The 17789-nt window shown below is 43.7% G+C and overlaps 1 protein-coding gene across 1 annotated transcript in view; it reads left to right on the top strand.

Moving 5' to 3' along the window:
- Positions 1 to 17706, top strand: part of crebbpb (CREB binding lysine acetyltransferase b) — a 34978-nt gene extending 17272 nt beyond the window's left edge. Inside the window, exons 5-32 of the mRNA XM_020622122.1 lie at positions 1347 to 1460; positions 2448 to 2699; positions 2819 to 2918; positions 5026 to 5163; positions 5287 to 5404; positions 5537 to 5711; positions 5861 to 5923; positions 6225 to 6346; positions 6520 to 6708; positions 6860 to 7237; positions 9955 to 10128; positions 10423 to 10600; positions 10985 to 11103; positions 11210 to 11449; positions 11657 to 11745; positions 12691 to 12801; positions 12937 to 12993; positions 13109 to 13186; positions 13327 to 13394; positions 13508 to 13658; positions 14016 to 14162; positions 14268 to 14381; positions 14491 to 14656; positions 15176 to 15343; positions 15601 to 15762; positions 16118 to 16399; positions 16508 to 17462; positions 17546 to 17706. Of these exons, the coding sequence (XP_020477778.1) occupies positions 1347 to 1460; positions 2448 to 2699; positions 2819 to 2918; positions 5026 to 5163; positions 5287 to 5404; positions 5537 to 5711; positions 5861 to 5923; positions 6225 to 6346; positions 6520 to 6708; positions 6860 to 7237; positions 9955 to 10128; positions 10423 to 10600; positions 10985 to 11103; positions 11210 to 11449; positions 11657 to 11745; positions 12691 to 12801; positions 12937 to 12993; positions 13109 to 13186; positions 13327 to 13394; positions 13508 to 13658; positions 14016 to 14162; positions 14268 to 14381; positions 14491 to 14656; positions 15176 to 15343; positions 15601 to 15762; positions 16118 to 16399; positions 16508 to 17462; positions 17546 to 17706 (5069 nt within the window). The remainder of the gene's footprint in view (positions 1 to 1346; positions 1461 to 2447; positions 2700 to 2818; positions 2919 to 5025; positions 5164 to 5286; positions 5405 to 5536; positions 5712 to 5860; positions 5924 to 6224; positions 6347 to 6519; positions 6709 to 6859; positions 7238 to 9954; positions 10129 to 10422; positions 10601 to 10984; positions 11104 to 11209; positions 11450 to 11656; positions 11746 to 12690; positions 12802 to 12936; positions 12994 to 13108; positions 13187 to 13326; positions 13395 to 13507; positions 13659 to 14015; positions 14163 to 14267; positions 14382 to 14490; positions 14657 to 15175; positions 15344 to 15600; positions 15763 to 16117; positions 16400 to 16507; positions 17463 to 17545) is intronic.
- Positions 17707 to 17789: the final 83 nt, after the last annotated feature.

Raw genomic sequence — 17789 nt, 5'->3', positions numbered from 1 at the left:
TTGAGAACCACAATAGGACAGTCTCAAGGCTCCAAGTCCATCTCCAGGGATCTGGCTGTTCATGTGTCCTCTGTGAGTAACATTGTCAAGAAGTTTACAGCCCATGATGTTGTTGCTGATCTCCCTGGACGTGGATGAAAGAGAAGAGTAGATGACAAATTGCAATGAAGGATTGTTCCAATGGTGGATAAAGAACCTTGATCAACATCCAAACAAATTCAGGTTGACCTGCAGCACAGGGTGCAAGTGTCAGCTCGCACTATCTGTCGCCATCTGAATGACAAAGGACACTATGTAAGAGACCCAGTGGACCCCACTGCTGATACAGAAACATAAAGAAACCATTGGAGTTTGCCAAAACCTACCTGAGGAAGCCAAAATCCTTCTTGGAGAATGTCCTGTGGACAAATGAGACTATAATAGAGCTTTTTGGTCGAGCACATCATTCTACTGTTTTCAGAAAACAAAATGAGGCCTTCAAAGAAAAGAACACGGTCCCTACGGTCAAACACGGTGGAGGTTCACTGATGTTTTGGGGTTGCTTTGCTGCTTCAGGCACTGGATGTCTTAACGGTGTGTAGGGCATTATGCAATCTGAAGATTACCAATGAAGTCTGGGGCTCAATGTAGGGCCCAGTGTCAGAAACTTGGGTCTCCATCAGAGGTCATGAGTCTTACAGCAGGGCAATGACCCAAAGTAAACTTCAGAAAGTCCCCAGAAATGGTTTCAGGCAGTGTGCCACAGAGTTTTGAATTGGCCAGCAATAAGTCCAGATCTAAATCCCATAGAGCACCTGTGGAGAGGTCTCAAAACAGCTGCTGGGAGAAGGAAGCCTTCAAATCTGAGAGACCTGGAGCAGCTGTTCACCGTTTGTGAACAGAATCTGCTTTGGGTACCTTCTCTGCCATAGCTCAGTAACACATCTGCCTGCAACTGCAGTGCCTTATGGGAGACTCTTGGCTCATCCATTGAGTGCAAGGGCAGAGTGTACACAAATAGGAAGTTAGGTTTCCAGGCAGGTAGCCCATCTAATGATTTTGCTTTATGATAAATAAAATTATTGGTCAGGTGTTTTTCAGCCCTGCTGCTGCCACAGATTGCAGATTTTTTCCTTTATGTTGTCAGTGCATTTAATATTCATTGCTATTGGGACGAAAAGAGAAATTCAGGAAATGTTAACAAAAATGCTTCTGAAAGGAATTTCCAGACCTACCTTAACTTGACGTGGTTCTGGGTTTGACTGCTTTATCAGGCCATTATAAAACCCAAATATTTGCTCATCAACACCCATTTCACTTGTGCTCACCATGTCATACTTTGTCTCTGTCTCCTTGTTATTCTATAGTTGCTCACTGTGCATCATCCAGACAAATTATCTCCCACTGGAAGAACTGTACGCGGCATGACTGTCCAGTCTGCCTACCTCTGAAGAATGCCAGTGACAAGAGGAACCAGCAACGTGAGTAACCAAGCATCTGCATTTGTAAATACACATAAAATGCATATAGGTTAAGTTTAATGTTAACACAGATCCATACAGAATTTCTCATATCAGAATCAGCTTTAGTCACCAAGTATGTGGAGCATATGAGGAGTTCGTCTCTGGCACAGAGGCTCTCGGTGTGTTTTAGGCAACCGATAATAGACAACAGACAACTGAATAGTCCAATCAAAGGTAGGGATGCATGGGAGAAGGAGAGGCAGTGTTCATAAATGTTATATGCATATATATTTGAGACTGGTGCATGTAGCGGTACAACTTACAATTATTGGTGTTTGCAATTATGTGCTTAGGTACATATCTTCACAGCCATTTTAGTAGAAGTCTTGCAGACTGTTCAACAAGGCAGCTGTCACTGAGCAGCGAGTCTCAAGTCTGTGTGCAGTATGAAGTGGTGCCACCTGCAGGTCATGTTCTCTGCCACCACTTTCTGCTGTTGGAGCTTGAACAGTGAGAGGATTCCTCTGTAGAGGTTGGGCCTGTAATGTGACACCCAAGGGAGGGGCTCTGTGGCTGTGCTATCAGTGGGGGCAGGGTCTGGGGACAGCATAATCTCTGATTGGTTAAAAGGCCCTATGACAGGTTTAAATCCCCCACAGAGGCGGCATGCTCCTTGTCAGCAGTCAGCACAGCATGGAGCAGCAGTGGGGATTTTAGAGTGATGCTCAAGATCATGTTCTTTCACACAGATTTTTATTCACAAATACACAAAAGCAATTATTCTAGCTAATTATTTTTAATTTTTTTATTTTCCCCATGTATTTATATAAGTTGGCAATAAACTAATGTTAATGGTTTGGCTTCAGTTATCTATTTACACGTTGTAATATTTGGTGAATCCTGAAGCAGCAGTATCTTATCTGCCAAGTGCTATCATAGGGTCTTATTAAATGCTTTATTAATATTTCCAAACCACTGATTTATTTTCTTGTCTTCTCACTTCAGCCATGCTTAATTCCCCTGGGACTGGTCTGCAGAACGCCATCAGCACAGTTGGACCTGGCCAGCCCAGTGCCACAGCCATAAACAGCGCTGCCACGCACATCGACGCCAGCTCCATGCAGAGGGCCTATGCTGCCCTTGGCCTGCCATATGGGAACCAGTCCCCTGCTCAGGTCCAGGGGCAGGGCCAGGGTCCAGTTCAGCAGAACCCCCAGGGCCCCCAGCACCAGCAGATGCGAAATCTGAACCCACTAGGTACAGGATGGAAAGGACTTCAGTGGCATTTTAGACTGTACAAGTGATCACAATAGTATAATTGTGTTGCTAATCTATTTTCTTGTAAAACCTTGTAAATGACAATGTGTGTTTCTCAGGCACTAATCAAATGAACCAGATGGCAGGAGGCATGGGTGTTCCCTCTTCAGACCAGACCGGGATGCACTCCGACTCCTCTTTACCCTCCACACTCAACAAGTGAGCATTCTAGGGCTAAGGATTTTCTCAGTCGACTGTAAGTCGGCTCTTCAGTGCGATTGTTTGACTATTCGTTCTTTTTTTTAATATATATCTATAGCCTAGACATGTCACAAAATCAACCGGCATCAATGTCAACGATGATTTCAACCTCATTAACTTTAACTAAGACTAACATATTTCTGATCATTTCAAAATCAATAGTTAATAGGCAATTGTTTTTTCTGCGATGTAGTTATACCGTAAAATCTGGACTATAAGCCACTACGTTTTTCACAAGCTTTGAACCCGGCGGCTTAAACAATGATGCGGCAAATTTATGGATTTTTACGGACTAACAAGCTTCGTGCCGCCAATACATTTAGCCTCGTCACAGTGGACCAATGAAACTGTTCGAATTAAATCAAATGCACTCACACTAAATTCTTCAGATCAGTCATTTTGTGTTTCATGCACACACCCTCATCATGGAAAACGCACGAAGAAATGCATATGATGCAGCTTTCAAGTTAAAGGCGATCGATCTGGCTGTCAAAGAAGGAAATTGAGCTGCTGCACGTAAACTTGGCATCAATGAATGGATGGTGAGATGTTGGAGAGGGCAGCGTGAAGAACTGACTCAATCCAAAAAGACGCCAAAAGCTGTGCAACATCTTTCTGTGTAAATATCTCTTGTTACAACATGGACACCTGCTGCTTATAGACAAGTGCGGCCTATATATGTACAAATTTTTTTTCTTCTTAAATTTAGTGTGCGCGGCTTATAGTCAGGTGCGCTCAATAGTCCGGATTTTACGGTAGCCTAGTTTACCAACATGTTTCAGCTTCTCCCATCGGTTTACCACAGCTAATGTTATTACTGTGCGTTGGTTGTATGCCAGCTTGCACTGCGAACAATTTCTCTTATTTATAATTCCTATTTAAAATTTTTTCCACACGCATTTGTGTTAGCTTCCTAGTCCCGTTCGGATGGATGCATGCCAGTAAACGGCTGTGCGTTGCACTGTAACGAAGATGGATAAACAAACCGGACGCGTGTAACCTCAGGTTATGCAAAACCAGCCACATTGTTGCGACTGTTTTTTCTCTTGTAAAACTAGACACCAATGTTTGAAATCAGTTCTAATAAAGTACAAAACTCGTGTGGACTGTCCTAGTGGATTTTGTTGTCCTTCTCTCCTTGTTCTGCAATTTACTAAATAGATCCTCCTAATGCAAGTCTGTGCATCGGACAGTGTCCCTGTTGAAATGGGTTTCCCCCCTATCGTAGGGGGAAGTTTTGAGCAGATTGCTTGTTGCCACACCAAAATGAGGTGTTGAAGATGACAGACTACCTGCTACCTTCTGTTGTAATGCACACTGGCTGACAAAAAGTACAATATAATAATTAAAAACAAAGGCTCAGCTAGAAGAACCTCAGTCGACTGACAGGTCTCGCGACTAATGACTCGACTTTTTGTGGGCAGTTCACATGCATTGTCACATGTATGTCACATGTGTTGACAATGCACCCTTTATGGTTAATGCTGCTTCTGCAGTCATTTTATAGGATGTTCAGACAAGTACCAAATGTGTCTTGGCATTGATTCTGCAAGTTTCTAGAGTGATGAACACCATTCTTCTTCATTTGATGTTTTGATGATGGTGGTGGAGAGCGCTGTCTGGCACGTTGCTCCAAAATCTCCTATAGGTGTTCTGCTGGGTTGAGATCTGGTGACTGTCAAGGCCATTGCATATGATTCACATTATTTTTCTACTCACTAAATCATTCATGGGGTTACTGTCATTCTGGAAAAGACCACCCCCATCGAGATAGAAATGTTTCATCACAGGATAAATTTGATCACTCGGCACAACTTTGTATTGATTTGCAGTGATTTTTCCGTTGAAGTGGTCAAGTGGACCCAAACCATGCCAACCAAATCACAATTAGTGAATCAGATTTTAACGTACAGTCATCCATGATCTCAGTCTGTCCTCTGGCCCCCGGGTTCTTTTTATACACCAACTTAAAATTTATCGATATGATTTTTTTGTAGCGCAAATTACATATGGAATTGTCAATATTTATTATTTTGAATAGTGTCCTCCTTTCTCTGTTGTGTAGTCAGCTGATGCCAGATGGGTCAGTAGCAGGAGGCATGGGAAACCTGCCCGCTACTACCCCTCTCTCTGTTACGGGGGTAAGGAAGGCCTGGCATGAACACGTCACTCAGGACCTGCGCACCCACCTAGTGGACAAACTGTAAGTCTAACAATAGTCAGATGTATTATGAATGCTAGAGTTCAGTCATATGCAGACAGTATAGAACATGGTGCACCTGGTTGTTGTTGAGATTTGTGGGGGTAATATGTTGTTTCTCTTCAGAGTACAAGCCATATTCCCCACCCCAGACCCTGCAGCACTGAAGGACCGGCGAATGGAGAACCTGGTGGCGTATGCACGCAAAGTCGAGGGTGACATGTACGAGTCGGCTAACAGCAGGGTAACTAATATAATACACACTGCTATTTTTATTATCACACCATCACTCAGCATTTTTCAATCCTTAGGCCTTTCTCACAGTAGAGAAACCTTCATTATTCTCTGAAAAAGTCTCATCTTTTTTTTCCCCTAGGATGAGTATTACCACTTTCTGGCCGAAAAAATCTACAAGATCCAGAAGGAACTGGAGGAGAAGAGACGCTCACGGCTCCAGAAACAGCCTGGCATGGTGGGCCCAGCTGTGCCCCAACAGCCTGGTATGGCTCAGCCCAATGCTATGGGCCCAGGACAGACTGTTCGACCACCCAGTTAGTAGCTCAAGTTCTTACACTCTGGTTGATTGTTCTCAGTTGATACAAGTACTTAATTATAATAACTACCAAGATGTTGTCCAAAAATGTTTCTGTATCTGAGAGCAGTTTTTAAATGAACATTGCACTATCTTGTCTTGTGGCAGATGGACCTGTGCCCATGCCCAACATGCCAAATCAGATAATGAACCGTATGCCGGTGCCCCAAGGTATGCGCTTGCTTTTTGCTTTCTCACCTTTTCAGGGTAAAGCCCCTCATACATCCTTTTTCAGCTACTAGTTCTTAAGTATACTAATGGGTTGACTTTTAAATGTTGCTTCCTGTATGCACCTGATTTTGTTTACCCAGTTAACAAATGCATTTATCAGAGCTCTGACTTTTTTTAAGCAAGGGGGTTTAGTCTTTCTGCCAGCCCAGAAGGACACAGAATATTAAATTACAACAACGCCTGGGAATAGCAAACAGGTATATTATTGTGTATATAATTAGGTGTGTATCTGTTCCCACAGGAATCAATCAGTTTAACCCAATGGCAATGCCGAATGCACAGATGTCTCAGGCAGCCATGGGAGCACATGCTCCCCCCCCCATGAACCATCCACAGCAGATGAACATGAGCTCCGTCCCAACGGTTCGAACTTTCTCCTCTGTCCCTATTATTATTATCTTTTTTCCCCCCTTTATCTATTTTAAATTATTTTTTCTCTGAGTTCTTCAGTTTTTCACTTGTAATTGCTCTTGGCACATTTTTTATAGGATGCTTACTCTTGTAATGATTAGTATGTTTTATTCCCTGTTTTCCAGATGGGCATGTCCCCATCAAGGGTATCTCAGACTCAAGGGATGATGGGTGGTCATGCCAATAACATGGTATCTCAACCAACCAACCAGGGCCAGTTCCTCCAACAAGGCCAGTTCCCTGCAACTGCAGGTGGTGCAATGAATGTGAATGTAGGCTTGGGCCAACCCATATCACAGGCTGCTGTCACACAGGTGAGGAGACCTGTACTGTGCTGGGACAAATGCTTTTGTACTCTTGTTGTGTTTGGTGCATTTCTAAAGGCAGCCTTTTGTGTGTCAGTGTATGTGCTGCTTCATGAATGATGGGTATTGGTGTGCTAACTGTGCATCCCTGCTGTTCCAGCAGCCACAGAACTCTAACCTCCCTCTGAATGCACTGGGCTCTCTTGGCTCCCAGCTGCCCTGTGGCCCTACAGCTCAGCCCACCCTGGGTACCACTCCTCCACCCAATTCCTCTGCCAGCCTGCAGCCTCACCAGCAGCTTCAGCAGCACCATGTTCCCACGCAGGCCCAGGTGCCACCTCAGCCCTCCACCCCTGCCTCCACAGATGGGCCCTCCTCCACCCCAACCCACATACCCAGTAACCTCCCTGGTCCCCCCTCAGCCATGAATACACCGCCTGACCCCTCCCAGCCGCTCACACCCCTGCAGCCCCTACCTGAACACCCCAGCCAGATGCAGCAGCCCACCTCCATACAGGCACAGCACCCTAGCACACCGGTGAGACAATATTTTTTACTGTAAAGCCAGTACATTATGGGTACTGAAACCAGGTGCCAGTATGGCACTGTTTCTTATACAATTTGTATCTACCTGAATGAATCACAGCACAGATTTCGGGGCCACTTAAATGCCTGTTGATTGAAGTATTCTCCCTCTGGTGCTGTGAAACGGACAATACAGGCAGCAGAAGCATCACTGCATGGCACGTGCTAACGCTATCATTACACCTGTGCTACATTCCGTTTACCTCAGAGCTGGAAATGAATGGGAATGTTTTTTAATGTTGTCAACCTTTGCAGGGTATAAATTTCATGAAGGTCATGCAGCCATGGCCGTTGTTGCCCTGGCATTTGGCCATGATGCCCTGTATATCTGTCGGAGTTAGACAGCCACAGTAGGCGGGGTGCCTTCATCATGTCCGTCTGAATTGAGTACAGAGCCTATAAAAAGTATTCACCCCCTTGGATGTTTTACCGTTTTATTGAATTTATAAATCAGTCATGGTCAATATAATTTGGCTTTTTTGTAAAAAAAAAAAAAAAAAAAAAAAAAAAAATGGTATAGAATAAAATAAACATCAGGGACGTTCAAGGAAATGAGCTGTGTTCAGTCCAGTTTGTGCAGAGGCACCGCTCATCGCTCTGTATTGTTGTCTGCCACCGGCTGCAGAGGTACGTGACCTATGATTGGTCAGTTAATGTCTTATCCTGCCACAGAGGAGTTTTCACTGAACACAACAAATAATTTAGTGTTTTACTTAATAGTGTAACTCGTAGCATTTTCTCCACTATGTCATTAGATTTGTGCTCCAGATTTTTAGTGTAATAGAGATGCATCTCAGTTGATGATAAGTGTTGACATTTCTTTTTTCTCTTCTTCTCAGGCATTCTTCGAAGGGAAGCTAAAGTTCACCGGGGATGCAGCCTTGGTTAGGAAACTGCTTAAGCTCCAAGTTTCCCTAGGCAAGGCTAAGCTGTGAGACCCGGAACTAGCTTTTGTTCTTTAAATTCATGGGCAAATGTGTTTAAAAAAACAACTTTATTCCACCTACTAACACTATAAATTTGGTGGTCAGTCCAAGACACTACTTGGACTAATATTGATATTGTTGGATCTAGACTAATTCTGAAACATCCAATGAGCCTATATGAGCAGTTTGATAATACACAGCATTAGTGCAAAGTTCAAGAAATGCAAAAGGCCTCACTGTTTAACACAATTTAGATAGTTAATTTTGTATGGAATACAAAGAATATTCATCTGTAAATGAATGAAATTATTTAAAATAAATTCTTCATTGACAAAAACAACTGCTGTTTTTGCCCTTGAAGTTGAGCCTGGTAAATATATTTACCATATTTATATCTCATTATATATTATGGATGTAATGATATTTGTGATTTTGCAATATCACGATAGAAAAATGTCTCGATACCGTTGTGGGACTGTTACGGAGTCTACCGGGAGTAATATGGTTATTTCGAAAGTATAACTGCGTTCAGGTCGCAGAATTTAAAACTGACATAGCGGATGCGCTGTTGCCAACCTTTAGAGCAGCATTTCAATTGAGAGCACAGTGGGCACCTGCAAAAATTGATGTGTAACCCGTAGAAAAAATGTTTACAATGCTAATGTTTACATTAATTCACAGGGACGGGAAAAAAAACAGACTAAATGCGGTCAGTCAGTCAGTACTGCTGGACAGAGGCAATACTGGACCTGTATAGGACAGAGATAGTCCTGGATACCTCTCGTAGATACATTCGGGACATGGCTGTGCGCTACATTTCAATGAAGCTGGATGTTTATATGCTGAACCATCCACTTAGTAACCACCCTTAAGTCTTTTCTCTTGAAAAAGTCAACCACGATGTCTGTAAAACACATCTCTCATTTTTCTGGCTTGTCCTGGTGTAATTTGTCATCTTCCCTTCGTTCTGGTGTGCAAAGCAACAAATTGTTTAATCCTGCCCCCGGTGTTTGGGGGCGTGAGGTGCGGGGATAACCTGCTTCAACTGGTACATTGACACTGAGAGCCCAACCACCAGTCATCACAACCACCAAACAGAAAGTTAATGCTGTCTAGGGGGAGCAAAAAAAATCTGATGTTCCACTGTGAGTGCAGATTGTTTTGTTGTTTTTTTGCAAGATCCAGCTGCTGCAATAGTAGGTTATTTTATTTCATAAAAGGCATAAAAAGTCTGCTAGTGGCTGCTGCATTATCTTTTGTTTTGCAGCTGTGCAAACAGCTTGGTCATTGAGTATCAGTGACAATTCATGCCAATTTTTGCCCATGTTTAGATTATGTCTGGCTACTTTCATTTTAATAAGGAATGAAAGCAGGAGCACTTTTAAAGGACAAAGAAAGTTGTTAGCCTACCGGCTTATAATTGCAGAGACTCCAACAGATTGGGTTTCTTTGTTTGTAATAAGGCCATCATGCTGTTGCTTCTGTTAATCCTGCCCAATGTGGAAGGAAACGCTGAGGCGGGGGTAACTCATGATTAGGTGTCTGATAGGGATGGGCAACAATTTTCAAATATTCGAACAGGCAAAAAAAAAAAAAAAAAAAAAAATAATTTTACAATATTGTTAGATCACTGACGACTCATTTGTAATACATTATCAGTGATCCTCGTCAATAAAACCATTACGCTGTTATTTATAAATGGTTAGTATTATGATGACATTGTCTCGTTCTCCTCTCCTTAAAGCTGTCCCAGGCAGCAGCAAGTATAGACAACAGAGTGCCCACCCCGGGCTCCGTCGCTGAGCTGAGCTCCCAGCAGGCCCTGCCTGACTCAAGTGGCACTGAAGCCAAGACTGAAGTAAAAGATGAAGAAGAAGACAGTAACTCTGGGAAGAAGCAGATTGATGTAAAAATGGAGGTATGCCTATGATATTACTTGGTAATTTAGTCATCAGTATGTAAGAGAAAATGCCGAGGCAAGAGTTAGAAAAAAAAGCACATTTCTGTCTGCTGTAGATCAGACTAGAAGCCATTTACTGGCTCAACCCTTAGTTGCTGTTGCCAATTAGCTTTACCACAACCAACCAGTTCTGCTCACATTTCATGTCCAAAAAAGTAAATTTGACTTGTGGCTTTTCACTCTTCTAAAATAGTGCTATGCTCATGACTCAGCACGGTTGGATAGTTAACCATTATTGTGTTCTTTTAGCAGGATGATGAAACCAAACCTCCAGTGGTGAAGAAGGAGGAACCAGATGCAACAGAGCCAAAGCAGGAACCAATGGAAACTGAGGAGAAGAAGCCAGTGTTGAAGGCAGAACCCAAAGAAGAGGAAAGTGGGGCCAATGGCACATCAACCACCTCTAGCACCACTCAGAACCGCAAAAAAAGTAAGAAACCGATCACATATACCAATTGATATCAATCTTAATACCAAGTAAATCTTGTCAGTTGATTCTAAAACAGGAGTTAATTGAAATAAGGCATTTTATTGTTCATTTCAGTTTATGTTGCAATGAAATCTATTTCAAAGTAAAACTGTATGTTTGTGGCAACTGAAGGTTTACTGTGTAATGACATCCCCATGTACAGTATATAAATCCTGTAACAGCGGTTTTATCAGTGCCTGTGCTCATTCATCAACATACACTGTGAGATAGGGCTTGACACACAGTGCATTTGCACAGATAGCTTTCAATTAAAATTTTGCAGACATTGCTTGTTCTGCCAGTTTTTGTGGTTAGTTTCTTCTGATACCATGGTTGTCTGTCCAGTTTTCAAACCAGAGGAGCTGAGACAAGCTCTAATGCCGACACTTGAGGCCCTCTACAGGCAAGACCCAGAGTCGCTGCCCTTCAGACAACCTGTGGACCCCATGCTATTGGGCATCCCTGTGAGTGTCCACAGTTATACATATGCACGCCGTTGTTCTAGTATTACAAGACCCACAGAAAACACCATTAAGCATGATTTGTTCACATCTCTTTCCTGCTGTACAGGACTACTTTGACATAGTGAAGAATCCCATTGACTTATCCACCATCAAGCGCAAGCTGGACACGGGTCAGTACCAGGAGCCATGGCAGTATGTGGAGGATGTGTGGCTCATGTTTAACAATGCCTGGCTGTACAATCGTAAAACATCCCGCGTCTACAAGTACTGCACCAAACTGGCAGAAGTGTTTGAGTTGGAGATTGACCCCGTCATGCAGGGCCTGGGCTACTGCTGCGGCAGGAAGGTGAGATGAAACAGGATGGGAACGGAAAACAAGCACTGATCTTGAAAAACACTGATGCTCACAGGGAACTGTCACAGTATAAACCACTTTTTCTACATAAATTGTGTCATTTCATATTTAGCGTTGCCTGTATGTGACTGTTGACTTGAGTGTAAGCTGGTTGTCACAATGACATGGGTTCTTAATGTTTCTCTGTTGTTTCCACAGTATGAGTACTCACCCCAGACACTGTGTTGCTATGGCAAACAGTTGTGTACTATCTCCCGGGATGGCACCTACTACAGCTACCAGAACAGGTAAAAGTGCATGCTGACTCTTCTGAATGGTAGAGATGGGTAAAAGGGGAGGAAAGGGTTAATGCAGCTGCATTCTCAAAGAAAAAAACAGGGATACTATTTGCATACCCCAGTCAACACACCTGTAAAGTCACATAATCTTTCCTTTACAGGGGTGTCACGCACACCACCACTCAGTTGTATATTGTGGCAAAGCAGAATGTGCATGGTGTTGTCCTCATTCATCTGTGACCAAGATCCAGTACCAAAGCACCCCCTGCAGTACAGAAATTGCTACTGCACATGAAAATCATTCCAGCACAACGTTGTCTGTTCCAGATACTTGCTGCTAAATGCTTTGAGGATTCAAGACTTCTAGCAAGAAGTTATTGTTGATGAGAATTTAATGGATTCCTCATAGTGTCCAAGAACTTCTAGGCAAGAATTTATTATTTGCCCAAATCTTTATCAAAATGCCTAAAATATCAGAATCAAAATACCCTTTGCTTCTATTAAAATAATCAAGTCATTTTTCCTAAATGACCTGCACACTTGTAATGCATTATTGCATTATCACTCATCCTGCCTCCCTGGTGTGGTCATATCATTCATTTACCTGTTCATAGTGCATGTTGCATATGTTATTAAATGACCGTAGGGATATTGTTTGTTTTCATATTCCAGCATGCAGTTAGATGGTGTTATTGTACATTCATGTGTTCTTGACATTCATTTAACATCATTACCATAGCGTTTTAGCATGTTTCCCCATTTCTTTTCCAGTTTGAATGAGAGTGGCTGGAACATGACCATCTCAATTGTGACTAACATGTACCTCTGCCTGTGTGTGTGTCCTTCCGTCTGTCTGCTGCCCATGCTCCGTCCTCGGTTGTTGCCGTGTGCTCCATTCATTCTGCCACCTGTTCGCCGGTTTGCCTGTGCTGCTACTATGTGTGCTGGCTGCAGTTCACCCAAATATGGCCTTATTGCTGACAGGTATCACTTCTGTGAGAAGTGCTTCAATGAAATCCAGGGCAACAGTGTAACCCTGGGGGATGACCCAGCACAGCCGCAGACGTAAGTTACTAGGCCTGGGTGCCTGAACATTACCTGCTGATCATCTTGCGAGACTATCATGATGTTTTCTCTCTGGGTTTATTCAGTGGGGATGAGCTTCAAACTGTGGTTGTATCTGTCTCTTTTTCTGTGCAGCATGATATCAAAAGATCAGTTTGAGAAGAAGAAAAATGACATGCTGGACCCTGAACCGTGAGTACTGTCTGGACAGTAGCTTCATTTAGACTCCTATGTGATGGCAGTGGTACTTTTACTCTACTAGTCTTTTTAAGGAAAGCATGCAAATAGCCAATGTTTGTCCTTGCAGGTTTGTTGAATGCAAAGACTGTGGACGAAAGATGCATCAGATCTGCGTGCTGCACTATGAAGTCATTTGGCCATCGGGGTAAGTCTTTGTGATGGTTTTTTGACAGCTATCCGGTCCATGTCTGATCTTAACAGAATTCTTACTAACAGGAATTTGTATTTGCGTAAGTTATTCTGTGTTGACACAAACCTACAGCTGGATCTTTCTTCTAATTCCAGCTTTATCTGTGACAACTGTCTGAAGAAGTCTAGCAAAACAAGAAAGGAAAACAAGTTTTCAGCCAAACGTAAGCTCCATTTAATAGAAATACAACAATATCATGTAATGTCATTTTCTTTCAGATAAAAGTAGCAGTGTTTAAAATTTGAATTAATCATAAATGTGTTTGTGGTTGTAAAGGGCTGCAGTCTACAAGGTTGGGGACATACATTGAGGACAGAGTGAATAAGTACTTGAAAAGGCAGAACCACCCGGAAGCTGGTGAGGTGTTTGTGCGAGTGGTAGCCAGCTCTGACAAAACTGTGGAGGTTAAGCCTGGCATGAAGTCCAGGTAAGGTTGTCACCTGCTGATGAGGCGCGTCTCTCGTGATTTACAAAAACATTTAAGTGTGGAATAACTTGGTAGTTTTCATTTTGTGGCTGCTTCCTCACTGAACGTGATGCAAGAACATTGCAGTAATATAATTTGTATCTTATACCCCAAGGCCACCAGGATATCCCACCTATTTTGACAATATTGTTTGATGGATTTAAATGTAAAATAATGACCTCCTCCTTATAGATGTACTGTGTGTGGCTTTCTTGCTCAGCTTGTTCTCCCAAATCTCCATGTGAGTGCAGTTTTTAATGTTTAGTTCTCTGTACAAATCCTTTTTGTAATTATGTGTCTGCTTCTTTGTTTCCATAGGTTTGTAGACTCAGGCGAGATGGTAGAGAGCTTCCCGTACAGAACTAAAGCACTTTTTGCATTTGAGGAAATAGATGGTGTAGACGTTTGTTTCTTTGGCATGCACGTACAGGAATATGGCTCGGAGTGTCCCTTTCCAAATAAAAGGTAAAAGACTGCAGCAAAAAAAGCAATATATCTAGTTCTTCTCACTTTATTGTGGCATTTTGTTTGCATTTTGTTTTTGTTAATTTCTCTACATTTACCTTTCAGGCGGGTTTACATATCATACCTTGACAGTATTCACTTCTTCAGACCACGCGTGCTGAGGACTGCAGTGTACCATGAGATCTTAATAGGCTACCTGGAGTATGTGAAGAAACTTGGGTGAGTGGAGCATGCTTTTGCACAGTGTAATGTTTTGTGTTCTTTCATGTCATACTAGATGTATTCGTCTTGCTAGTGCTAAGTACCTGAATACTTTTGTCCTGGTCAGATATGTGACAGGTCACATCTGGGCCTGCCCACCCAGTGAAGGAGATGACTACATTTTCCACTGCCACCCTCCTGACCAGAAGATTCCCAAGCCCAAGAGGCTCCAAGAGTGGTACAGAAAGATGCTGGACAAGGCTTTTGCTGAGAGGATTATACATGATTACAAGGTCAGAAAATAATTACAGAATCACCTCTTGTAATCAAAGTGGCATGTTCAGTCTCAAGATCGTGGCCATCATAATTAACAGTTTAGCCACCAGTTGCACCATGTTCGGGTGTCTGTTATGACTAGCCAGTACTGTCCTCTTTGTGTCTCTTTTGACATGACATACTATTTGTTTAATCAGGCCACTGTGTCTAGTCTACAAGTGTGCAGCATAGTAGAGACTTACCCCCTGTGTTTGGTATAGGTTACTGCCAAAATGTGAGTAACAAAAACTACTATTCTAACTATTTTAGAGAACACAGATAAATATTTGGAGCTAATATTTAAAGCATGCTCCAGTAGAACTTTTGTGTGTGTGTTTGTTTTTTCCATTTAAAACGTTCATTCCAGTGGCCCAATTGAGAACTTGAAATGCGTCATTAAAAAGCTGTAGAAAGTCTTAAATTCATCTTTGGTGTGTCCCTGTTAGAAACTGTGTTACTGTTTCCTGACGCACCTTGTATTGTGTGTTTATATTCAGGACATTTTCAAGCAGGCAACAGAAGACAGGCTAACCAGTGCCAACGAGTTACCATACTTTGAGGGTGACTTTTGGCCTAATGTACTGGAAGAGAGCATCAAGGAGCTAGAGCAAGAGGAGGAGGAAAGAAAAAAGGAGGAGAACACGGCCTCCTCTGAGATGACAGAGGTGAGTTAGATGAATAGTTGTTCCGAGCATTTTGAAATGGGTTTTATAAAAAGGAATGCTCTTTTTATGCCAAAATCAACAGCCTGGTGCTTAGACCTTTGTCCTAACCCCAGATTTTATCATCCTCAACACCTCATTATATAAAAGCTTTCAGCAGCCACTCAAACACTGTATAAGCACTCGGCTTTAATTGCATAACCTCAACTAGCCAATTGTGTAATCTCTGCTTCTCTGAATGTTCATGTATCTATTTCAAGGGAGCCCACGCTGACAGCAAGAATGCCAAAAAGAAGAATAACAAGAAAACCAACAAAAACAAGAGCAGCGTCAGCCGAGCCAATAAGAAAAAGCCTGGGATGCCGAATGTAGCCAATGATCTGTCCCAGAAGCTCTACGCCACAATGGAGAAGCATAAAGAGGTGGGAAACCCTTCCAACTATAACAGATTGTTTGGCCGCCTATTCCCAACATTGCTGCAATAAGTTTTTTTTAATCACTTTCATTTTAAAGCCAAGCTGGTAGGTTGAAATGGGTTATGCATAATTGTATGGCTCTTTACAGGTTTTTGTTCAGTGGCACATGGCTTTCTGTACATCTTATAGGCACATCAAGCTACATGAGTACACAAGCATACAACAGGAGCCATCAGCTTTAGAGAGTAATCCAGACACGTAGATTCCATGTAGGAATTGCCTCCTAAATAAAACGGACAGAGAGTTGGAAACTTGTGACAATATGCTTGTTCCCCTTGTTTCCCCTCCCTTCTACTACCAGGTATTTTTTGTTATCCACCTCCATGCCGGTCCAGTCATTAACACCCTTCCACCCATCATGGACCCCGACCCTCTGTTGACCTGTGACCTGATGGATGGCCGTGATGCCTTCTTGACTTTGGCCAGGGACAAGCACTGGGAGTTCAGCTCTCTGAGAAGATGCAAATGGAGTACGATGTGTATGTTGGTGGAGCTGCACAACCAGGGCCAGGACCGCTTTGTGTACACTTGCAATGAGTGCAAGCATCATGTGGAGACTCGCTGGCACTGTACTGTTTGTGAGGTAGGAAGAAGTGGTACTGTACACATATATTTTAGAATCTACATCTGTATTAGTTTTGAATTTTTATTTGCTCATAACCTCAATGTGGTCTTCATTTTCTGTCATCAGGACTACGACCTATGCATTAACTGCTACAACACTAAGGGCCATGAGCACCAGATGGTGAAATGGGGTCTGGGTATCGATGATGACAACAGCCAGGGTGGGGAGGCTTCAAAGAGCCCTCAGGAGAGCCGGCGTCTCAGCATTCAGCGCTGTATTCAGTCCCTGGTCCATGCCTGTCAGTGTCGCAATGCCAATTGCTCTTTGCCTTCATGCCAGAAGATGAAGAGAGTGGTTCAGCACACAAAGGGCTGCAAGCGCAAGACAAATGGTGGCTGCCCTGTGTGCAAGCAGCTCATTGCTTTATGTTGTTATCATGCCAAGCACTGTCAGGAGAACAAGTGTCCTGTTCCCTTCTGTCTCAACATCAAGCACAAACTCTGTCAGCAGCAGCTGCAGCACAGGCTGCAGCAGGCTCAAATGATGCGCCGCAGAATGGCCACTATGGCTGGAAGGGGTATGCCCATGCCATCTCCACCTACCTCAGCAGCTCCCGACACCCCCAACTCAGTACAGCAGCCTAAAACACCCCAGACCCCCCAGCCCATGCCCAGCCAACCCCAACAGCAGCAGCCACCAAACCCTGCCAATATTGCCCAAGGCTTCTCCAACAGTGGCCGAAACAGCCAGCCCCCAACACCAATCCCACAGGGCAAACCAGGGCCTCTGTCCCCTCTTCATCAACAGCAGTCACCTCTGCCTAACATGCCACAGCATGGCTGCCAACAGCAGCCTCAGCCTTTTTTTTGCCAGAAACAGCAGCCATTGCTGGCAGCTCTGAAGATGGCCAGGCAGATTGAGATGGCAACCAAGGCGAAGCAGCAGCAGCAGCAGCAGCAGCAGAATTATGCCATGAATGGAATGCCCATGAACCACTCACGAATGATGGGGCCCATGCAGGGCCAGATGCAGATGATGCAGGGACCACGGGGCCCCCAGGTGATGCCAGCTATGCAGCAGGGTCAGTGGGGTCCAGGGATGCAGAATCCCCAGGGTCATCAGCCACAGGTTCCTCCTCAACAAGGCCCCATGGCCCCTCACCAGGCTCAGGGAACTCCCATGCCCCAGCAAGGCCAGCTCATGCAGAGGCCCATGATGCCCCAACAGCAGGGTCTCCAAATGCCTGGGGTCATGCCTCCCCAGGGGCCTTCACAGCAGGGCATGACACCACAGCAGCAAAACATGCCCCGGGGAATGCCTGGTAACATTGCCCCAAGTGCCCTGCAAGACTTACTGCGCACACTAAAATCTCCCAGTTCTCCACAGCAGCAACAGCAGGTTCTCAACA

The sequence above is a fragment of the Monopterus albus genome, unplaced genomic scaffold, assembly GCF_001952655.1.
Source record: "Monopterus albus unplaced genomic scaffold, M_albus_1.0 scaffold273.1, whole genome shotgun sequence".
In the NCBI taxonomy this organism is placed as follows: Eukaryota; Metazoa; Chordata; class Actinopteri; order Synbranchiformes; family Synbranchidae; genus Monopterus; species Monopterus albus.
The sequence above is the reverse complement of the archived record's forward strand: the minus strand, read 5'-3'. Positions and strand labels throughout refer to the sequence as shown.